The sequence below is a fragment of the Diachasma alloeum genome, unplaced genomic scaffold (genome assembly GCF_001412515.2).
Source record: "Diachasma alloeum isolate Michigan unplaced genomic scaffold, Dall2.0 Dall_scaffold_01188, whole genome shotgun sequence".
Classification (NCBI taxonomy): Eukaryota; Metazoa; Arthropoda; class Insecta; order Hymenoptera; family Braconidae; genus Diachasma; species Diachasma alloeum.
This window is the reverse complement of record NW_021681298.1, coordinates 58,767-81,877: the sequence shown is the minus strand read 5'-3', so window position 1 is coordinate 81,877 and position 23,111 is coordinate 58,767. Positions and strand designations below refer to the sequence as shown.

General features: G+C 35.4%; 7 protein-coding genes across 17 annotated transcripts in view; 2 read left to right on the top strand and 5 right to left on the bottom strand.

Annotated features, from left to right (window-relative positions):
* The window catches only part of LOC107046050, a 24,104-nt gene extending 22,340 nt beyond the window's left edge, over window positions 1-1,764 (bottom strand). For all 3 annotated transcript variants that reach the window (XM_015268507.1, XM_015268508.1, XM_015268509.2), the window contains exons 1-2: window positions 1,744-1,764; window positions 681-1,109 (exon numbers count right to left, since the gene is read on the bottom strand). In XM_015268507.1, coding sequence (XP_015123993.1) covers window positions 681-933 — 253 coding nt within the window. In that variant the 5' untranslated portion in view covers window positions 934-1,109; window positions 1,744-1,764. The remainder of the gene's footprint in view (window positions 1-680; window positions 1,110-1,743) is intronic.
* The window catches only part of LOC107046051 (nose resistant to fluoxetine protein 6), a 15,984-nt gene extending 1,227 nt beyond the window's left edge, over window positions 1-14,757 (top strand). For 3 of the 6 annotated variants that reach the window (XM_015268513.1, XM_015268514.1, XM_015268512.1), the window contains exons 2-11: window positions 6,883-6,968; window positions 7,048-7,720; window positions 11,900-12,201; window positions 12,290-12,465; window positions 12,554-12,723; window positions 12,848-12,982; window positions 13,082-13,641; window positions 13,708-14,188; window positions 14,275-14,417; window positions 14,487-14,757. In XM_015268513.1, coding sequence (XP_015123999.1) covers window positions 7,366-7,720; window positions 11,900-12,201; window positions 12,290-12,465; window positions 12,554-12,723; window positions 12,848-12,982; window positions 13,082-13,641; window positions 13,708-14,188; window positions 14,275-14,417; window positions 14,487-14,615 — 2,451 coding nt within the window. In that variant the 5' untranslated portion in view covers window positions 6,883-6,968; window positions 7,048-7,365 and the 3' untranslated portion in view covers window positions 14,616-14,757. Of the gene's footprint in view, window positions 1-6,562; window positions 6,969-7,047; window positions 7,721-11,899; window positions 12,202-12,289; window positions 12,466-12,553; window positions 12,724-12,847; window positions 12,983-13,081; window positions 13,642-13,707; window positions 14,189-14,274; window positions 14,418-14,486 lie in introns of those variants that run through there. The other 3 variants (XM_015268516.1, XM_015268515.1, XM_015268517.1) reach the window with 3 other exon arrangements.
* On the bottom strand, window positions 2,732-4,038 carry LOC107046054. Of its 2 annotated transcripts, XM_015268523.2 has the most exons (3): window positions 3,823-4,038; window positions 3,471-3,749; window positions 2,732-3,103 (listed from the first exon to the last, which is right to left on the bottom strand). In XM_015268523.2, exons 1-3 carry the CDS (start codon window positions 3,926-3,928, stop codon window positions 2,958-2,960), a joined length of 531 nt encoding a protein of 176 aa, XP_015124009.1. In that variant the 5' UTR covers window positions 3,929-4,038; the 3' UTR covers window positions 2,732-2,957. The 2 variants fall into 2 exon arrangements, with proteins under 2 accessions (XP_015124009.1, XP_015124008.1); XM_015268522.2 differs by having other exon boundaries at window positions 2,741-3,103; window positions 3,471-4,038.
* LOC107046053 (E3 SUMO-protein ligase NSE2-like) lies at window positions 4,139-5,546 on the bottom strand. Its single transcript, XM_015268521.2, has 5 exons — window positions 5,357-5,546; window positions 5,056-5,279; window positions 4,882-4,975; window positions 4,629-4,812; window positions 4,139-4,522 (listed from the first exon to the last, which is right to left on the bottom strand). The coding sequence occupies exons 1-5, from the start codon at window positions 5,433-5,435 to the stop codon at window positions 4,426-4,428; spliced, it is 678 nt and encodes a 225-aa protein (XP_015124007.1). The 5' UTR covers window positions 5,436-5,546; the 3' UTR covers window positions 4,139-4,425.
* Window positions 14,758-14,800: 43 nt separating the features above from the next.
* Window positions 14,801-16,722, bottom strand: LOC107046048 (26S proteasome non-ATPase regulatory subunit 5). Its single transcript, XM_015268505.2, has 2 exons — window positions 16,286-16,722; window positions 14,801-16,197 (listed from the first exon to the last, which is right to left on the bottom strand). The coding sequence occupies exons 1-2, from the start codon at window positions 16,468-16,470 to the stop codon at window positions 14,862-14,864; spliced, it is 1,521 nt and encodes a 506-aa protein (XP_015123991.1). The 5' UTR covers window positions 16,471-16,722; the 3' UTR covers window positions 14,801-14,861.
* Window positions 16,495-18,293, top strand: LOC107046049 (m7GpppX diphosphatase). The gene is made up of 4 exons (XM_015268506.2): window positions 16,495-16,935; window positions 17,004-17,149; window positions 17,232-17,568; window positions 17,664-18,293. Exons 1-4 carry the CDS (start codon window positions 16,563-16,565, stop codon window positions 17,843-17,845), a joined length of 1,038 nt encoding a protein of 345 aa, XP_015123992.1. The 5' UTR covers window positions 16,495-16,562; the 3' UTR covers window positions 17,846-18,293.
* Window positions 17,339-22,621, bottom strand: LOC107046047 (dyslexia-associated protein KIAA0319). 3 transcript variants are annotated; one of them, XM_015268502.2, is made up of 7 exons: window positions 22,544-22,621; window positions 22,381-22,484; window positions 21,866-22,031; window positions 19,159-21,782; window positions 18,904-19,086; window positions 18,555-18,728; window positions 17,339-18,440 (listed from the first exon to the last, which is right to left on the bottom strand). In XM_015268502.2, the coding sequence occupies exons 4-6, from the start codon at window positions 21,758-21,760 to the stop codon at window positions 18,556-18,558; spliced, it is 2,958 nt and encodes a 985-aa protein (XP_015123988.1). In that variant the 5' UTR covers window positions 21,761-21,782; window positions 21,866-22,031; window positions 22,381-22,484; window positions 22,544-22,621; the 3' UTR covers window positions 17,339-18,440; window position 18,555. The 3 variants fall into 3 exon arrangements, with proteins under 3 accessions (XP_015123988.1, XP_015123989.1, XP_015123990.1); XM_015268503.2 differs by having other exon boundaries at window positions 21,866-22,028; window positions 22,381-22,592; XM_015268504.2 differs by having other exon boundaries at window positions 18,555-18,713; window positions 22,381-22,579.
* Window positions 22,622-23,111: the final 490 nt, after the last annotated feature.

The window sequence follows — 23,111 nt, the reverse complement described above, 5'->3', positions numbered from 1 at the left end:
GGGGGGGGGGGGGGGCGTTAATTTGCCATTCTCTTGCCTCTTCCCAACTCAGTTGATAGAAAGCAACCCAGATTTGAATCAACTACTGGGCGCTACTACAATTCGTATGCAAACAACTACGGCATTTTCCGTAATGTAAAAAAAAAATATCTTTTTATAGAACGAACAGAGCATCTGCTATCACGGTATTTAGAGCATGTGTTGCGAACAAATGAAATATCTAATTGTGGCATGCATATATGGCTGTAGCTATTATATATTACATGCTTCAAGTTAACGGACAACGAGCAATGAATAAGCATTTTATATCCAATGAAGAATTTCAACAATCCAAATAATTATACAAAATATTTAAATATGAGGTACTAATGAATCATCACTTTACCTCGGGAATGTGAGATATCTCCCCCCAATCCCCTTGAAATTCAGTAGCGAAGGGGTAATAGCCAAAAAATTATATTTACAGGTTCCGGTCTTAATTTTCTATAACTGATTGCTGATTTACAGTTCATTATATGCCAGGTTATCGTAAAAATAGCCTAAACCCCCGCCGATGAGTCTATCCCTGAATTTACTGACTTGTTCCGCTTGTGTACATGAGTTATAAGAGATAAGTCTCTTGAAAAAAAAAAAATACTTCTCGTAAAAAAACGTGTAATTTGGCATAGGCAAAACAATACCATTGGTTCGTTGATCCTCGTGTGTCGGCTGAAAGTTGGCGTGCTGATGTTGTATCTGGAAGCCATAGGCAGGAAGCCAGGGATTCGGAGCATTTACAAGATCCATATCATCAGTACCATCAGCATCAATCAATGAATCTGGCACCAGTTGTTCCATTTGTTTCACCTCCCGGGTAGCACTACTCGCCACCACATCCCCATCGTAACCGTCTTCATCAATGGTTTTATCAGTATTTAATGGTATTTCACTCATCTTTTGTAACACACGTGTTGCACCTTGTAAGCGTTGACGTACCCGGGATGACCGAACCACGTCGGTTTTTTCGTTTCCCGGTCGTTAACCGCTCCGTCGAACTGTGAACCCCCTTTCCGCCTTTTCACGAGGGGCTTCATCCTCTTTCGTGCGTATTCAACGTGCTCTCAGCTCCACTATACAACAAAATAACTGTTTTTTTTGTTTTTTTTTTGTTTATGTAGTTGAGAGTGCAGTCAAATTAACAGTCTTCTATTGACAAGTAAAATTGACTAAATTGTTGATTTTTAGTTTCGTTGGAGAACTGAATTACTCGAGTTCAACAATATCATGATCTTGACATTGAATAGCGAATAACGAACCCAAATATATTTAAATTTCAAACTAATCCTAACGGTTTTATTTTCGTACAATATATAGCCTTTGGGATTTGCGGAGTATTCACCGGTCATCTGCCCGAAGAGTTTTTTTTTGTTCACCGGGGCATGTAAATAAACTGAACGGTACTATTGGACACGCAAATGCTCAAGTCCAGGTCGTAATGGCATTTAAGCACGTGGACTGATGCTACTGAACTCCATAAGATTGAGAAAATACATATATTCCTATAGTCTAGTCTAGATATAAAAAACACGAAATCAAATAGAAACAAGCTCGAAATGGCTTGACACCTGTCAAAGATAGCGCACGCGTCATCATCCGATAAATACAAAAACAGCACATGCGCATTATCGCTGTGGTACAATTTGAAAATCACTCCGCGGGAAAAGCATTGGTGTGACCAATAAATAGAGAAAAAAGAGTAAATACCTGTCAGGGCGCATTACACGTTTCTGAGTGAATTGAGATCAACACACTACAGCTTTACCACTGTCACTGCATGCACTTTCAGCACTTTACTATACATCTACAAACGTCACACTCATTCACTTGGAACTTTACAACAAAATAAACAGATGATTGTTCGAAAGCAAGAAAAAAAAACGAAAATTAATGAACAACACAGTCAACTCAATGTTTAGCACCAAATAATTTGTCACTTGTTGTGAATGAATTTTTGTTGGTTTTCGGTTTCTCCATTTCTCTGTTTTTCAATCATCAGTTATTCGTGCTCACTTACTCAACATGGCGATCCACACGCGGCGTCTATAGACCACAGACTTTTATCACCACAAAACCAAATTGAGTGTATTCACTGCGAATGAATTAATAATATTAACCAGGAACAAGCAATTGATATAATGAAACTGTGACCATAAGGTTGAGGCAATCAGATCAATCTTTATTTGGTACAAACTATAGAGTGACCGTGGGGTTTTTCAAAGGATATATATGTAATATGTACGTGAGTTTTACCGTCAGTCAGTCTAAATACTACAATATACTAGAGAAGTTGGTGGCTTTCGCCTTGAAACACCACAGTGAGGGCACGGGGAGCCGGCCAATATCCCCACTACAGTAACAAACCGGTCACATGGACGATTCAACAACCAATCACAGTATCATTCACGCTACTTTATAGCAGCAGCCACATACACTCCTCTTTTGTTCTGTTTTCATTGCTCTCCTCTTCCCTTTCCCTTTCCCTTTGTACCTTCGTCATTTACTTTTGCAAATTTTCCTGACTTCTTTTGTATTTTCCAGATTTTTCAGAATCATCCATACCTATCATGTTTTTTCTTTCTCTATGGTTTATCATTATTTTAAGATTTACAAAATTCTTATCTCAATGATAATTTTATAATTGTTTGCCCCTTTTTGGTATATCAAATAAAAAATGCATTTGATTACATAAAATTTGTGGAATTTAAAAGCAGCTCCTTAGATTCGTAATATTAAAAAAAAAAAAAAATTGCATCGTCTTTTGATTTTTATTAATAATAATTAATACAAATTAACGTTGATAAAAGTTGTAGTTAGTTATGATATTGTGATTGAATTTGGAATAATATTACAAAAGCACATAAAATTCTGTCTACCATAAGTATGAGAAAATATAAAAAATATTAGGTGGAAAAAACAATTCACCACCCTTGAGTAATAATGAGGTGCAAAGAAATGGAAAATATTATGTTCAACAGAACAGTGGAGTTGCAGACAATGTTTTGTGATGACGCCATGTCCACTTCCTCATACTCATCGTTTCCAGATTTCTCTGTCTTGCTAGCATCTAAAAGAAGAATACATTATAATTATCTAATTACACTCAGTGCCATATACAAAAGATACATTTACTATAATTAATTTTTTTATTGAAAATATGATAAATATAGTACAAATAAATAAATACAAAAACTAATTGGCGATAGATTAAAATGGATTGCACTATTTTCATCGTAATCTACGTATTCGGGTTTATCGGTAGCGTTAGGATCCCAGCAATTCTCTTCCGCGGACCTAATCAATTGTCTTTGAAAATTTTTCCGTTTCCTTCCATCAAATGCTATCCACCGCTTTACCGTATGTCCCAACGATCTCTTTCGCTTTATCTAGAAATTTTAAAGACAAGAAATATGATGTGAATTGTTTAGACTGACCGTAATCCGTGTATTCAAGAGGGGCGGCCTCTGTTTCTTCATTCACCGTCTCATCCTCAGCGGGAGGAGATTCCTCCGGCTCTTCATTCGTTTCCTCGATTTCCGATTGTTCCCCCTCGTCTTCACTATCAGCCTCAGCCTGCTCAGCATCATCACCCTCAGCATGGGCTACGTAACTACGTTTGTTATCTCTCAACAGCCACAAGTCATCATAATTTTCATCTCTCCAGTGTGGATAATCGTTACTCATCAGTTGTCGCTGGAGAACATTGATGTCATCTACTCTTTCAGGGAGGCATTTTGATTCATACATATCATCTTTCGGTGTAATTTCATATGAGAGTAGCTTTACCTGTGGCTGGATAACTACTTTCCATGATTTTTTTTTCATCACATTTGACAACAGTCGTCTCATGACACAAAATCATCAGCATCCATAAGAGTAATAGAAAAAACATATCCTCATTCTTGACATTATCAATGAAATGTATTGAATTAGTTTTACCGTTATCGGAATGACGTAATTTATTTCTTGGTTAATAATAATAATAAAAATAGTATTCTATATCCGTATGACAAAAAAAAAGACGTTTAATCGAGTGAAATTATCGTTACATCTTCCGGACAATTTCGCATGAAATCGAATACTTGGAAAATGAAAATTTGTATTTGACAAATGAAAATTAATTTATTTCTCAATGCAAGTCACAGTTGGATTCTTATAATTATTTGAATTGAGCTATAAATAGCTGCAATGAGGGCTAGTCACCTTGAAGGGTTGAACGATAGGATATAAAAATAGAAATGATGTTAATGCTGAAGAACAAGACGGCTAAATGACTTTGACTGACGTCAATGACCTGTCATTTGTTTTTTTTTTATTTTTCTCGTCATATGCCTAAAAATTATGTCATTAGCCTATTTGGAGAGTTTTTTTCGGAAAGTATTTGTATCTTCATGGGTTCCTCTCTAGGTAAAGTCGAGTCACGATATCGGGGTTCAAATGATTCATTCTGAGAAATTCTATATTACTGCATCCCATCAATGGGCATCTGTAATGACAGAGATATTATTTTATTGCTGCTATTCATCATGAGGGAGAGATGGGGGGGGGGGCTTTGAGAATTGAAATTTTATAAGTAATAAATATCCATTCACCTTGATTTAGGATTGCTCTTGATCATTTCACTGACGCTTGCCTTGTCATAAACGTGTCCACAAATATCGTTCTTCACTGGTTCAATCATCCTCTGTTTAGATATTGGACAGATAACGTTTATGGAACTTGTCATCACCATATCATCGTCATTGTTCTCTGAAGTAGCCTGTTCTCCAGCCAAAGCTATAAACAATCATTGAAGAATAAGAATGAAGCAATGAATTAATGCCCCACTGAATTTCATCAACTTACATGCGATCAATTGATCCATCTGATGAGTAAACTGTCTCAAGTGGTTATTATTTGATGTATCGACTTGAATTCTTTCCACTTCTTCACCATATCTCTGGAAAAAAAAAATTGACAGTTGACTTTATTTTCGTATTGAGGTAATGGGGGCGGGGATTTCGTCTCTGGTGTCCGTACTTTGTAAAGATTTTCTGTCTCAACTGCAGTCGTTCTCACTTGTCCTTCTTCTTCATTATCTTCATCTTCCATGTCTTCATTAGTAGCATGCTGATCAATTCTCTTTGACTCCTGTACAAACTCTGAAGTAATCTGCTTGAGACTTTTGAATTTTTCCTGAATTTGAGCATAGCGTGCTATTTGTGAACGAAGATTGTTCATCATTTCATTTTGACAGTCAGCATCTAAACATTTGCCATAAAAACCAAATGATTCTTATATCATTGCGAGAAAAGAAGTTTGATGACAAATAAAAATTTACCAATATATTGAAGTACATTCACAGCTGTAGTCAGAGCTGAGTCATAAACTTTTGTTGACAATTTCACTTTATCAGTCATGTTGCTTATTTTGTTATGAATGCGGAAGAGAAAATATCAGTGCACTGGTCGCAAGATGGGAACTAAATAACAAACGTTTAGGTTATGTGCCGTAAAAAAAAAATATGAATTGAATAAAAGAGAGCGCGCCGCCAATGGAAGTTCAGTTTGAAGAATATCCGGAAGAGAGCGCGCGCTCAACCTCCTTGAGCTCAAAATTTGAGTCAAAAATGGTCAGTCATCTGTAGATTAAAATATAACACCCTCAATAGAAACTGATTTATTCTTGCATTTTTTTCCGTGTGGGTACGAGTAAAGGAATCAATCCTCATTTATTTGAGTAAATTTTTTTACCGTGATACCTATTTTTTGGGAAAAGGGAAATCCAGATTGAAAATTTCCAAAACCAATTAAATACCCTTCCCTTTCAAAAAGTATTGCTATTAAGAACGACAGTTTTCTGTTTTTCGCAAATGGCAATGGAAAGAGTGGAAAAGAGCCTGGTAATTAGTTACAAAGAGGAGGAGGAAAAGTTCGTAGAAGATTTGAGGAACGATTTGTTGCGCTAGACAAAACGTAAATACAGTTTGTAATTTATAAAATAACAGTGTGTGCACCTCTTGACGAAGATACTCGTTTGTTTTTCCTCCAATATGAACGGTGAAATTCCCAATACCGATGCAATGTTAAATCATGCGCATATAGAATGTCCTTGGCAATTTTCATGGATTCATGTATTCTTATGTATGCTTATGTTCTATGGCATTTGATCCAGAGATCAAATCATTAGTAAATTGGAAATCATCGATGAAACAAACCGAAAACAGGACCGAAATATTTTTTCCAACGAAAATAAAGACTTGACTTGTTGAATCGAAATTGCATAAGAGTACTCGGTTTTCACCGTGACTTGTGAATTTACGAATCATTTTTCCCATTTCATCTTCCTGGTGATTGCATTTGCACGATCTCTACGATGGCAATCGGAGGAAATGGGAGAGCTTTCATCTTGTTACCAGATCGCGCACATTATCACGCTATAAATATCCACAGTAGCAGCAGTAGCAGCAGTGTGATAAAAAGAAATTGAAATTTCATAGTCAGTCTTGTGAAAATTTTGACAAGGCAAGACATTGCTCATGAGAATTAAAATAGTTTCATAGATGAGTTAAATTTTCAATTAACCATTAGTATTCGATATTAAATGGAGCAGTAAGTACTATGTGTAATAATTCAAGGGGGATGGACTTTTTTTTTCATTGGAAACGTTGAAATGTTGATTTGATTTCCAAGATTTTTGTAACAGTGAGTGGGATAAAAGCTCAAGGAGATTTTCTTTAATTTCAATTGTAAATTCAAGGGCACTGAGCATTTAACTTAATGATAGTATAATCATTTAATTGCAGAATGGTTTTTATGCCGGCTAATTACTTGTAAAGACATTTGCATTGGTTTATTGTATTGGCAGGTATGCATGGGTATTGAGCACCAGATGAATGTCACTCACGATCACGCGGTAGACCTCAAGGGCTCTCTGGACCCTGGCTGCAGCTGGTAATTATATAATATATATCGATGGGTAGGGCTTTTAAATTTCACTCGACTCTTATCCCCACTTCCAATCCGTGTCCAGGTTTATGATCCCACCTCTACACCGAAAGAGTGAGAGACAAGTAAAATCATTTCTCCACCTGCCGTCCGTCTCGAACGTTATAGTTCGTCAGTGGCTATTCAAGAAAAACGAATTGAGGAGAAATTCAAAAGAGTTTAAGCGATTGCGCTTGAAAATGGAAAGTTTATCAGTTTTATATATTGTTAAATATATTTGTGAAATTGGCATCGAAATTTAAAATATCAAGAGCAAAAATTCAAGTTTTCAACTTTAATAAAATTTGGTAAATTTGGTAATAATCCAAATGTAATATGATGAATTAAAATACTTGACGACAACATGAGAAGGATCCACAGTGTTAGAATGAGTTTAAAGTGTACATTTTTATTTCTCCTTGCCATCCGAGTGTTTGGTGAGGAAGATCTAAGGACTTCCACTAAGTTAAGATTATCATTTTTGAATGATAATAATGAGGCAGATGCCACTGTACATAAACCAAGGAGTTTGCCGGATGTTCGAGTGAATATATCAAATTCCAATTGGCATACAATAGCTGACAGATTGGATGTATACAGTTCTAAAAATCTTGAGAAACATTGGGAGGAAGGCAAATATCCTGTGGGAGCACAATGTGAAAGGGATATTACGCGATACGTCCTGGGTCTGAGGAATCATGAAATTTGGGCTCTGAAAGGTATCTCTACATATATATCTATATCTATATTGTCAATTACTAAAAAATTAATTCCCAGATACCCAGCAGCGGTTACATGAGAATACACTACGCACTTCCTATAATAGTATCGAGTTGCATTAAAAAATCCATGTATGGCTAGATAAATATTATTATTTCTGAAATCGAAAGATATTGAATTGAAAATTTGCTGACTTGGACTATTGAAAATTCACTTTCATTATGAATCGGCTGAAATTTCTAGAATTGATTCATATAATGATAATGGTGAACCTTTGATAGTCAAGTTGAAGTGAAAGTTGGGAGGTCCTCTGACCGATTATTTTGGGCAAGCCGAATTGGAGGGCTGTGAACAACGCGACGTACCGCACACTTTCTCCGAGGACAAAACCGGAGCGGAGGAGGGTACCGGTAAAGTACATTACAGTGCAGTAGTCGTCGTTCTATCGAGATTCATTCCTTTCAAACACAATGTAAAACATCCTCAACTTATTAATGATCTAACGGCCATTGTTCAGAGAGCAATACCCTTTTAAAAGATTTTTTTTTTTCATTCAGTGCACATAATCCCCTAATTCTAACTTGGACGGTGATGTCAATTTTATAAACGAAACGTCTAGCGAAACAATAAGTGAAATGAAAAGGGAAAGAGGAATTACTTGGGAGCATGCAGACACTACCTTGCACGTCATTCTGGGCTATATTCGTTTGCCTACTTTCATTCACGAGATTTCACTTTTAGCAGACACAAGAAGAGTACTCACGTACAAAATGCTCATGCTCCGTACTTCATCGCTATGGAATTCCCCGGATATCAAATCATATCCGGCAATAATAATTAATAATTTTCTTCACTAGTTATTGCCGTGTCCATTATAATCGCTTCAATTTTATTTTCTCTTTCTTTTCACGTGACAAAAATCACTGTCATTGTAACGAAACTCTCTTATATATTATTATCTGATGGACATCTCTTATAGTACACCCACTTGTGTGAAAATTGGAGATATCACATTTATAAATGAAATTTTCTCCTCAAAACTATGACTTTCTATTCCCATAATAAATAATAAATTTTTAAATTGGTGGAGCATAAAAATAGGAGACCTTGAGATGTGCCATTTCTGGTTATCGAAATGGAATATCGGATTGAGCAATATACATAATGTCACGACATTACCTCCGATGCGGCGGTCCATATCTAGAAATTTTACACTAAAAATCTAATATTGCGTCTGATTTTTTTTCTCCCAAATGTTAATTCAATTCATATTCGTATATTTGTTAGTTTCCGTAAAATAATTTCAATAATTTCCATCACCTAATACGTTACTGAAGAAAGTCTGCCATCCGACGAGCGTGATCGGCAAATCTATGCAACAACTGTTAAATCTTGAAAATCATTAAAATTACATAAGTTAACAAATCTACTAGACATAGAGTTGACTGGAAAATCCATAGTTATGTGAAACTATCAATCAACATAATCATCGAATTAGCTCATCGTAGCACAAATGAATCATTTGCATCTGCAGAGTTTGTTGTGTGCACGAAGAAAATAGAAAAATTTATGACTTCCTACACAGGAACACCATTACTATATTACCAGCGATGACTGGTTAGAAAAACTGCATTACGAATAGAATTCGGTAAAATTATGAAAGTGTCACCTAATTGCATCCGCAAAGCTCTTTCGCTGCTATGTGTATATTAAATAACTGTATAGTGGGGGGGGGAGAGAAGTTAATGCCCTGGAGTCACGCTTTTGCCGCTGGTAATACGGTGAGCAGTAATGAATGAGAAAGTTGTCATTTGGGGGTCTTTCGAGTAATAGAGTGCCTTCTCCCTATTATATACATTGTTTTTGCATTTTATAATTCTAAAAATTTTCTCTCTACTAACGTTATAGGTTTTTTCAATTTTTTTAAACCAAAATTCCAGGGAAAGAATTAAGCAGTTTCATAATCGACGTAATTTTGAAAGTGTTTCATGGAACACTAAATTTGATTGTTTCATTATTGAGTACGTTTACAGCTCAAGGCCATGTAAACATGGACCTGGGGAGAAATTCTGGAATAAATTTTACTCGACGGTTACATTATATTATTATACATACACTTGATATCTGTTTTTCATTTAGTCTTCATCGTTCTATTCTCATACTGCTAAACTGGCTACAACATTTCATTACATCTTCATGCTGTTGGCAAGGCTAGCATTCTCCCTTGTCAATTCTTTCCCCATTAATAATATTGTTCATTAAGTTTATTCGTACAGCTACTTTTGCACTATAAATTAGCATTTCCATTTTTCATACCCATTACTAGTATAGATTCAACGGCCTTTCTCCTCTCAAAAATGTACTTTCACCATCAGTTCAAAAGTCATAATGACTCATTTCTCATTTCTTAAAATTTAAATCACCCTCCTGTCATATGTCAAAGCCCCAATTAATGTTTTTGTTTGGAGAGGTATAATTTAATTAATGAATATAGTCGTGTGTAATTTGAGCAATGAAATGGCCCGTGAACTTTATTCCTACGGCACAGAAACCTCGACAGTGAACGCGTAATGTCTGATGTGGACACAATCCTATCGAGATAAACCGGTTGGTTTCTGAACTTTCAAGTTTACACATTATCGACTCACCTGATATTCAGACAGAAATTCTACTCACCCGCGAAATAGTCGAAATTATTCAAATTCAATTCATACCTACCCTTTCTTTGCTAGATATGAGACTTACTTTCTATTCACTTTCTTTCCTACGGTACAATACGGTACGGAAGACGAGAAGAGTATATTAAAATTCATTGAATAATTCAATGCCACACACACAGCGCTATATACCAAATCATTGTGCGTTTAGTTTTCTTTTCATCAACAGGAACACAATTAAATCTGATCTGACTAGTCTTGAGAATTTCATGCACAATTAAAATACAATAGACAACAGTCACGTGCAATTCTGAACTTGACTTTGTAAAGCATTGTCAATTCTGCTCTTGTTTGTTTGAAACAATGTAAGAAAGCATTCTCACTCTGAATAACTAATGAGGAATAAATCTTTCTTCGTCACTCATTGTTTTAGCCATCTAGACCGGCTAATCCCTCGTGCTAAAATGTAATAGTAGTGGAGTGACGTGGAGATGACCCGTAATTCTCAAGAGATTACGTTATTGTAGACATAAAATTAAAATGAAATAACGAAATTAACATGTAATACGTAGTATATCATTGGCACACAACTTTCACACAATCAGTGCTGATCATGCACGTAACACGAAATTAAATTGCAATGATTGTGTCTCATTAAAGATGTTTTTGATTTAGAAAAGAAAAAAAAAAGAAAAAATGTTGTTTTATGAGACATTCGTAGGTGACAATTGCAAAATTATCACTATTAACATGATAAAAATGAAAGAAAGGGGCGTTGACGTGACACGGTGTGCAGGTATATGTTGTGATAGGTAGTACAGGATAAATCTCGCAATATCCCCCCAGTAGTTACTGACGTAACACAACGTGTTATTAAGCACTACGTCGAGGAGTCGGAGGGGGTAGAAAGAGAGTAACAAGGACCTGCAGGCAAACCGTAACCCTCCTCCCTTGGCTATTAGATAATACTATTTACTTCCCGAATAGAAAGTCCTTGCTCCATCCAAAGTGCACGCGGAGCTCTTTGTTGAAGTACATTATATGATTGTACGTAGATTATTACGCGATGTGTTCAATCATTTGGAATAATTCCTTGCAGCAATCGCACAACAAAGAAATTTCCCAAATTTTCATTTGCCTTTGTCAACGAAATAAAAATTGTTGTTATTCAAATATTGTAAAGGTCACAATAATAATAATAGTAATAATAACGTGGAGAAATTATGTGAAATTTGTCTCTTTCATTGGAGAAAGTAAAAGTAAGTGGGGGGGGGGGGTCCTCGACCGAAATTTCAATCGCAGTCAAAATTTTTCAACTCTGTCATAATTCCAAGAACTGGTTATTCCAAGAATCTATGAGATGAACAGAGGAATATGTGACCCTGATGACCCACTTGTTACAGGCGGACATGAAAGACTTTCCCCAATTCAAGTTGTCATAATTTCCGTCCCAATTCAATATGGCATCCCACACATATCAATGTGGAATAAAAGTTTATTAATTTTTATTTAACATTGCAGCTGATGATGCATCAGGAAGGTACACAAATGGTTTCTTTTGGGGCAATTCGTACTTTATGGGATCTGCGACAGAATGTCAATACATTGGATACGATTATTCGAAGAAAAATGAAAAATTTGTATCAGTGGAATCAATCAACGAAGTGCAAGAATTCAATGAAGAACCAAAAAAGAGCCAAAGAAGAATCAATAAAGGATTATCGGGAAGTCATATATCTTACAATGTTCCAGATACTCCTCCATACAAACTAGGATTCTTCATGATGACAATCTCGATCAATGACAGCATTCTTTCACCAGTTGTGAGAAAAATTTAATCAATTATTATTATTGGATTTCAAATTAATGTGAGAAATCATGAAGAATTCTAATGTATTGTTAATTTTCCAGACAAGAACAATTCAATTGGGAGTCTGCCTTCCCTTTTCTTGCACCGCTCAAGACATGTTTACCATAGGAAAATTATCAGCGAGTGAAAGCGCTTTGAAGCATTCATTTATAGAAAAAGTTCGAGATCAGCACAATTATTATGATATCTATCAAGATCCTACCTTTTGGGCATTATTGTGAGTAATTTTATTAAAAGTTAATTTTTATTCTCAATAGAGAAAATTTCTGCGGTTAATGAAATATTGTTTGACCTATTTCCTGTAGTGGTTCTACAGTCTTTGTTGTTATTTTGATGATAATTGGAACAGCTTATGATTACTATCTATCCTTCAAAGTCACTCAGAGACGAGCGGCAGTTTTTTACGATTCGGAAAAACATGCGAAATTGGAGCAAGGTATAAATGATCATTTTGATCATCATAAAAAGTCAAATGGTAAGGAAAAAATATGAATCGACTTGATAAAAATAACACATGAGTAACATAAACAACTGACAAACTGACTTGAGAAAGAACATTAGTCAGTACGTTTAGTGACACTATATGTTGTGTTAGGTAGAATTTGACGGTAAGATCTACATGCCTGTTCCAGTATTAGGAGATGCCGTCGGGACCATAGTTGTCACTCCGGTCAACAATAATAATGATCATGAGACGAGCATTCCACCGATTGGGACTACCGTTCAACAACTCAGTTAGTTTTTTTTTTAATTATTATTTTTAATTTAGAAATTGACTCCTCTGCTTATTATATTGATGTGCAATGTGCATGAGTTTATTTTTCATTTTTCAGATGTTTGTGAAGAATTGCTACTGTCATTCTCCGTACGCGAGAACATGAAAACAATCTGTGATCCTGGAGTCGGTAGAGACACTATTAGTACAATTCACGGGCTCAGAGCCATTTCCATGGGCTGGGTTATCCTGGGACATACCTGCATTATTATCTTCAAATATTCGGATAATATGGAGTATCGAAAAGTTGTTGAGAAGAGATTTCTCTTCCAGACAATTACCAATGGAGCATTCAGTGTGGACACATTCTTTTTCATGGGTGGATTACTAGTTGCTTATTTATTTTTTCGAACAAATGCCATGGGAGATCTGAATAAACTGACGCAAGGAACTCGGGGATTCGTTGCCGGATTTTTAAAGTTTATTGGACTTTTACTTTATCGTTTCTGTCGGCTTACTACACCGTATATGTACGTTTTGGGAGTTGTCGAGGTTGCTATGAAGTGGTTCCATGCCAATTCTGTTTTTGAACCGCCTACACCTGACCATGAAAATTGTCCAAATTATTGGTGGAGAAATTTACTCTACATTAATACACTTTTTCCCGTTGATCAAATGGTAATTAATAAATTGCTATTTCATTATTAATTGTTGTTCATTGAATTGATTTGAATTTCATTCTAGTGCATGCTCTGGAGTTGGTACCTAGCTGACGATACCCAATTTTACATTGTCGGTGCGGTAATCCTTGTAATTGCAACAAACCATTTGAAAGTAGCAGCTTTCTCAGTGGTTACATTAATGGTGAGCTCATGGCTTACCACAGGATACATAGCACTTGTCAATAATCACATGCCCAGCTCGGATGACCCATTAGCACTGTTTGATAAAATTTATGATAAGCCATGGACAAGACTGGGTCCTTACCTCATTGGAATGTCCATTGGATATTTTCTATTCAAGACTGATTGTAAAGTCAAGATGTCAAGAACAACAGTTGTTGTCGGCTGGCTATTATCATCTGCATGTTTGCTGAGTTTACTTTATGGATTGTACGAGGCTGAATTATCACCAATCACAGCCGCTGCTTATTCTTCATTGAGTCACAGTGCATGGGCACTAGGTCTAGCTTGGATCGTTGTTGCTTGCAGTACCGGATATGGAGGTAAAAACGTTGAGTCCATATTCTCCTATATACATATAAAGATATTCATTGATTTTTTTTTCTTTTCTGCTTAATTATTATTGCAGGATGGGTGAATAAAATTCTTTCAGCGCCAATTCTCTATCCCTTCAGTAGAGTCACTTATTGTGCCTATTTAGTTCATCCAATGATTATTCGATTAACTGCAATGAATTTGGATTCACCATTTCATTTGGGAAAAGATACCGTGGTGAGTTGACAGAAGATTACCAACATTACCGACATTCGACCAAGATTAATTTGTTCTATTGAATTCCAGGTAGTTACATTCATTGGGCAGGTTGTGCTTTCCTACATTGTTTCCTTCGCCGTATCTCTATCATTTGAGGCGCCTATTGTTAGTATGCTCAAGATTCTTTCACCCAAAAAGAAGAAAAGAATGCAATGAACTTGAGTTTATTATTATTATTAAAAAATAATTTATATGTAAGATTTTTTTTCCAATGGAAAAATTGAAGCATCCCATGATATTTGGAAAACGATATAAATAATTTTTTCCCCTTATTATTATTATTATTATTATTATTATTATTAACCACATGTATGAATAAATTATTTTCTTAGAATACTCAATGTTTTTTAAAACTTGGATTTATTTACAAAAGTATAATAGAGGTAATAATAAATGACATTTTCACGATGTTGATTCAGTTACAACTTCTGCATCCAGATCAACGTAAAATGGTCCTTGTCGAACGAATAATTGGAGTTGCTGTAGAGTAGCACTGTCAAAAATATCGCAAGTAGCTTCACAAAGATTCTTAACAATTTGATATTTGATTTTTTTGCAATTGCTAAAAGTTTCAGCACTTCGATCCAACAAAAATTCAATCAAACCAGGCAAAGTAGCTGTGTATTCTTGGCCCCACGTTTGAGAAGCAATCTCTTGAAGTACTTGCATGCTGGAGTACCTTATATCAGCAAACGGTTGCTTACACAGATTGACAATGAACTTGAGGGGTTCATCATGAAGCATGTCAAACCAAGATTTAGTCAAAGACAAAATCCTATTGTCCTGTTTGGATTTATCGATGTGAATGATTAATACCAGATTCTCTAAACCTCTCAGTCTCAATTCAGTCGGAAGTTTGTCAATAATTCCACCAATTCTTTCCATCACTCTTGGCATAACATCGCCGAGTGATTCTAGTGCATATTTTCCCTCAACACTCTGAGCTATGTGTCCAAGTGTATCCAAAGCATTAGCCAATAGAACGAAATCATCACCTTCAATAACTTGAAAGAGTGAGTAAATGACAATAGGGTATTTGGAGAATATTTTGTCGGGACGATTTTTCGCAACATAACCGAAGAATTTCATCAATCCAGGAATGAGTACATTTGAAAGGGGATTTTCATTAGCTCTCGCTATTTGATCGGTCAGCTTGTTTAATACGTCTCTTTCCTCGATATAATTGAGACCCCCTTCGGTGCTGGCTAATTCTGTCATTGCTTCTAGAGCATTCAATTGGAGCAATACATCATCGGAATCCAAAACTTGCAGGAGACTAGTCAAAAAGCCGGAATTTATGGATACTTCTAGAGCCTCTTTTGATGATTTGGCAATGTCGACAATGACCTCATAAACTCGGAACGTTGTAACATCATTTTTTGAAATGAGTCGAGCAAATGTTGTCAACATGTTGCCGGTATAAATAATATTGGTGACTTCCGGAATACGTGCCATTTTCTTTATCGTGTCCATTGCGATTATTGCAACCTTGAGGTCCTCATCTCCGATGGTTTCAATCAATCGAATTACTAGTTTCACGTCATTTTTTGTCAGGTGAACAACTTGATCACAATCACTTGATATTTTATTGAGCTCTTTGAGGACCACAATTTTCACATCTGAATATGGATGAGATAGGTACTCATATATCTCTAGTGGATAACGTTTGTGGACGTTCCCGGGCTCTAGAGCCCCAAATAAAATGGTCAAAGTTTTGCAAACTTGTTCAATATAAATGCTGAAAATTAATAAAAAAAAAAAATCAAATAAAATATATATGTATATATACATAACAGTGAGGGTTCAAATGAGCCATGTCATTATACCTGCTATTTGAGGTTAGTTGACTGAAAAGCCGGCCCAGATCCACATTCCATGCGGTATTTTCCAACTCCATAGACGTCAAACTTGATAATTTTATGAATAATTCTTCCATGACTTGTTTCTTCTCCTCGTCATCATTTAATTCAGACAAATGATTAATTTTACGCTCGCACCACTCAACCGTCATTATGATAGCAATAGTACATACATATAATACAAACGCGCTGTGACTTGCTATATATATGTATATAAAATAGTGACATCAGAGTGTGTTTGAAGATGGCGGAAAATGCAAGCGAAAATCTTGACACCGAGTGTTGTCCTAAAAAAAAACAAAAAGTGGAAAATACGCCAGATGAAATTGAGAAAAAACATGATACTGCTGACGATGTAGATGAATTCCTCCAAGATATTGCGAATTTTCAAGTGAAAAATATACTGCGAAATGATACAACGAATAAACGAATTGCTGTACAAGGGTTATTCAAGGGACGCAGCGAAAATGCTCTAATTGTTTTGGAAAAGAAGATATTCCCGGAGGAACGAGAGATTTTGCAGGAAGGATTTTTCGATAGTAATTCGAGTTCAAAGAAGATCTATCGTAATGATATTTATCGTGGATACGATTGGTTCCCAATGAAACAACACAATGGTCTCAACAAGTCTTCATTGATATTTCAAATTTGTGCTCTTTAATTATACTAATAATCTTTGTTTTAGGATTGAATGTAACAATAACGTATCCTGCAACGAATAAGCACATTGAAAAATGGATGCCACCAGAGTATTATTTAATTGAAGAGACACCAGAGTTATATAAAAATGTAACTCTACCGCGACTTTTGAGAGAACCATTTTCGTTGCAGGTGAATATGACAGAAATTCACAAAAAAAAAAAAAAATTGAAGTTGAAAAATTTTATTCCATTTCTTATTTTGCAATTTTTAGTGGGTTGATAATATTTTAAATGGCACAGCTGAAAAGGACAGAGTTATATATAATGACGCAGACAATGATCTAGGCTTTGTATTGGTAAAAGACCTCAAATGGGATGATCAAATTCAAACGCTGTATTTATTAGCAATAACGAGACAAAGAATACGTTCAATCAGAGAATTGAATGAGACTCATCTGCCATTACTGAAGAATATCAAAGAAAGTGCTTGCAAGGCCATTGAGGAGCAATACAAAATACCAAGGTCACAATTGAAAATCTTCTTTCATTATCAGCCAACTTTTTACCACCTCCACGTGCATTTCACAAGTTTCGCCGTTGAGAATGCCGGTAATTACTTAATATGAAACAAAAATTCTCCCAAATTAAGTTAATCTTTAAATGATTAACATTATTTGATTGTTATTTTCCTTAATTTTTATCAGGTGCAATTGTCGAGAGGGCCCATCTACTGACAACCGTGATTAATAATATTGAGTTGGTGTCGGATTATTATGAAAAGGCAGTCCTTTCATTTCGTGTTCCAAAATTATCGTCTTATACACCCTACAGTGAATATTTGGATGAAAATCAACATGTAAAAAAAAAATCACGTTTTTCTGACTAGAAACTTAACTTTTTTGAAAATTAATTACTTGCATCAGTGAAAATGTACCTCTCGTCACATAAGCGTCACTAAACATTGGCCTCATTAATAATCGATACTATTGTACAATTGTCAAAGTCATATTTTTATAAATATACAATCTCGTATCTTCTTAATATTACTCAATCAATTCCAACACCTGGAACAAATTTAGCTGTGAATCCCTCTTCTCAAGATATTATGTAAGGGCACATTATTTTTTAGGCTTTGTTTTCATCACAAATACACACAATTATGTGCTTTTTGGAAATACACAAAATATCTGATAAAATACTCATACCCCAGAATATTATGCGACAAAATTATACGATGAATTACACCAAAAATTATGGCCTTACAACTGACAATTATTGTAGACTTGAGTTTTGTTTTTCTGTATTTTCTTGCATTAAATAATTATGCATAAGTAGCCATTGTGTGTTTATCACGATTCCATCATGCTGTCACGAGTAGTCTTATATCATCCATTGACTGACTAGTAGTTGTGATTCTTTTGGCTTATTCAACGCGCAAAATGTGCGTATCATCATTCAGGTAATTAACCATTTGAATAATTCTGTAATTATTAATATATACATATATATATATATATAGTTACATGGTTCATGTGAAATTAATTGTTAATGAATAATAAAAAATAAAAAAATTGATGAATTATTTTATTATTTACCTCATGTTTTAATTCTGGATGAGCCACTTTTGATAAAACCATTTCGACTCTTTCCATTTCTTATGTGTATATTACCATTATTTTTGTTCTTTCGGTGTTCAAATAATACATCGTCAGAGTCGGTATCAGATTCTGATAATACCATTTTGTGGGTGGAAACTGGAAGAAGACCGTCTGCACATTAACATAAGTAGTCTGATCGTTTCACGCTATTTCATGATATCTACATATATTTTCTAAAAAGTAACAAATTGTTTGTTTGTTTTTTTTTTGCCCCCAAGAACAAGAAATAGTTATTGGATTTTAGTATCTCGAAATGTATAAAATCCATGGTCCATGCTAAACGTACATGCACTGCCATCATCCTCTGGCTCTGGTTGCAGAAGTGAGTAACGTGCTGGCTTCTTTTTTGGTCGTGAATGTCGTTTACCCATGCAAATTCGATGGCACAGGCATACGATTCCCCAGGCTAAGCCTACCCAGCAGACCATCAGAGACATGAGGGCAATTATCACGTAGAGAATACTCCAATCTGTCATTGTTTTTAATAAATAATGAATAATAAATAAAGAGGGGAAAAAAATGTAAATTATTAAAAAATTACCGCAGTTGGATTCGCCATTTCCAAAATACTTTTGGATAAGATTTTGCATCCAAAAAGCCTGACAAAGGCACTGTCTGGATTCTTCATCACATACTCCATGCCCCGAACAATTATTCTGACAAATAGCAGTATCAATTGATGCAACAGACAATTGAAGTAGTCCCGAATCTTGCCACAATTTCTCTTTCAACCGCTGTACAACTTCAACTCCTGGTATCCAAATTTTCTTGCCTTTTTCTTGAACATAAAAGACCAATCGAGCACGTCCAGTTCGCTGTTCTGCTTTGACATCTCTTATTACAATGACAGCTTCATCTGTCAACAGCATTTGTAGCTTCAATACTAGAGAATCCTTCTGGGATTCAGTCAATGAGTGAGCCTCAATGTTCAATGTCAATTCTACGAGATGAATAAGTTGAGGATCTGGTTTTACAATAACTGAAGCAGTATCTTCGGAGAATAAACCATCGTCATCAGTGACTTTTAACTTGAATACATAGCGACCTGGTAGGATGCCTGTGATCATGAGAACTGGTGAATCATCAGTGCCTTCGATAATATTTCCAATGGCTAAACTCGTTGGATCCCGCGTCCAGTGCCACTTTCCAATCATTAAATCATCAGTCGATTGTGATCCATTGATAATTAAAGCATTAATGGGTGCCACAATAACTTGATCACCACCGGCATTTGCCTTTGGCGGTGCATTTTTATTTTGCGTTACTCTGACTTTAACAATATCCGAGTCTTTATTACCATTGTCATCAATAACAGTCAATTTAAAATTATAATCTCCTTTTGTTAATTTGGTGACATTTGTTATAGACTCATTGGCAGCTAAAAATAGCACTCTACTAGGACCATTGAGTTGTTGCCAATGATAGGAGACTATTTTAATATCATCCATACTCTTGCTACCATTCAATAATACTTGAGTCTCAGGCAGGGCAATCGTTATATCTTCACCAGCATCAGCTTTTGGGGGTTTATTTGTAGGTGGCTTGACAAAAACATGAACTTCAGCGGTAGATGATTGTTCAGAATCATCGGTGACTTTGAGAACAAATGTATACATGCCCTCCTCAAGATTTGACAATTGCAAGTATGGAGTTCTCGTATTTTGCATATCAACAGCTTTATTCTGATCCGATGGACTTTTTGTCCACTCCCAATTTGCTATTCCTCTGTCATCAGTACTTAAATTTCCATTTAGTGTTAATGTATTTTGAGGTAGATAAATTATTATGTCTTGACCAGCATTTGCACTTGGAGGATAATCGGTGACTTTAAGTACCGTGATATTGGCAAATGTTGAATTGGCAATGTTATCAGAATCCTCAACAGTCAATTTAAATGTGTAATTACCAGCTATTAAATTGTCAAGTTGCAATGTAGGTGTATCGACTAGATTTGCTTGATAGCCTATTGGTCCCTGCTGAAGCTCCCAATGATAAGATATTATTTTGTCGTCATCTTTACTTGCTGATGCATCGAGAACAGCACCGGTATTTGGTAATTTGACAATCTGAGAGGCCGGTGAAACAATGGCTATTGGTGGCTGATTAACTCTCTTGGGTGGGAGAACACTCACATTAGCATAAGCTTTTCCATAGGCTGTTGGACTATTTACTGTCACTAAAAATCTGTACAAACCCTCTGATAAATTACTAAGCTTAACTGTCGATCTATTCTGGTCTATCATAGTTCCGGTATGGCCTTGAGGTTGACTTAACAGACTCCATGCATAATTATAATGTTCATTACCCTGTTCAGCAGGTACAGTAAATGCCGATAGTGTTACTGCATTTTCAGGTAAACGAACTTCTTTGGAAACAGCAGAAACTATTAATTGTTTAAGTGGTGGTTTTGTTTCCTCGGGCATTAATGATGATGATACTTTTAACATCGATGGATGTTCAACATTTACTGACAAATCCACTGGATTTATTGAATCCACCATTGATTCATCATTGCTGCAAATGTCGGCAATATTTCGTTTGAATCCTATTGCACATTCACAAATGCCATCATCATTTTTTTCATGCTTTACACAAACTTCATTCTCTTGACATTCCGTTCTGTCTAGACATGTTACTGAACGAAATATAATGTGATCCCTGGCAGGAGATTGAATCAATAGTGGCGACGAATTCATTTCATCGAGTAAATCACTCCAATTTATATCTTCATCATCTTCAACGGGTTTCACTAATACCATGCTCGGGGGATCAGTCAGGCTTGATAATTCTGCTCGATAAAGGGGTGTACACATTTTGGAGCTCCGACATTGCACATGATAACAAGTATTATTATGCATCAACGCTACGTGACAATTGGCCTCTGAACAACATGTATCGACACAGTCTTTTATTCCTATAACGTAGGGCTTTTTTGTGAATATACCGTATGTTAAATTGCCTCGTGGAGTATAACTGGTGAAAACATGTGGAAAGAGACTGGGGCACAAAGGTTGTGGAAAAGATTCTGTATTCCAGCCATTGTACGATCCAAGGCAATTTACAAGGCATTGAACAAACACCAACAATCCAAGACTATTTTTCTTTCTCATTTCCTTAACTTTCTCTTTCTTCATTTTTATCATTTCCTATCTGCTATTCTCCTAACTATAATAAATATAAATAAATAAATAAATAAATAAACAACAAAATGACAATTCATTCCAGTTGTTGAAAATTATACAACTCACCCAATATTTTCTCCAATATGCGATGATGCTCTATCCGAGAACTTTTTCCAGTGACTCGAGAGTTGGTCGGTGCGACGAAATGTCGATGAGCTCTTCGACGGATTAACAATTGTCCCACCTCGTCCGACTGATAGATCGACTATTAGCATAACAGATGTTGCTTCTTCTGAAATAAATCCAACGAAATGAGAAAGAATATGCAAAGCCTCGATAATAGTCATGCATCAACCATGCATACAACCGTACAACCCTACACCACACACTCGGCATAAATTAACAGTGAAATATAACGCGCCTGCTATTGGCGGTCTGTCATTATTTTTTATCAACAGTCCAGGGAAACTTAATCGAGGCATTGAATTGCACCATAGGGGTAATTATCATACTTCCTGGAGCGGGCGGGATGTAGAATAAACCACCAGCAAAATGTGTAATGCAAGATAAGCCAACATATTATATATATGGATTATTTTAATGTTACTAATTTTTGTACATTTTTTTCAAAATTAACTTACTTCATCCTCATTTCTGCAGGCGTAATGATTTCAAATAAATGCACATGTTGGTTTTCCCACCTGTCATCAGTCCTCGAATTTCCATTTATATTCCCAGATTTACACTAAAAAGTGACTTTGTATGTACATATATATGCATGTATGAACGCATGTATACACATACATTACTGTCAAACGTTGGTTACAAACGCCAAGATTCTTAGAATATTCTACGAGCGCCATCTTTGCGGCATAACTTGACTTATACACAATTATATATAATAAAAACAACCGCCGCAAAATAACATTTTTAACAACTTTTCATATATATTTATATATAATTTCGTGTTGAAATTAAAAAATATATATATTCATATATTAATTAATAGCCAATCTCCTCTTGAAACTTTGTTAATAAATGAAAATTGTAAAATTATCTGCGTTAAATATTTCTCGACAAATATATAGTTATAAAATATACTTCAAGTTTTCCAATGCTAAGATAAAATTGAAAAAAAACTTGGAAGCTAAAAAGATCCAACCACTCTGCATTCCTCACCCAGTAGTAGTGTATATATGTATACATAAAAGACAAAACGATGAATGTTTCACGCGAAAAGTGATCATTCAGAACATTTAATCTTTTGTAAATATTTGATTCAATCGGGAAATTAATTTTTCTCTGTTATATGTATATATACATTTTTTAAAAATATTTCATTGTTATGTCTATGTACGGCGTTAAATTGCGC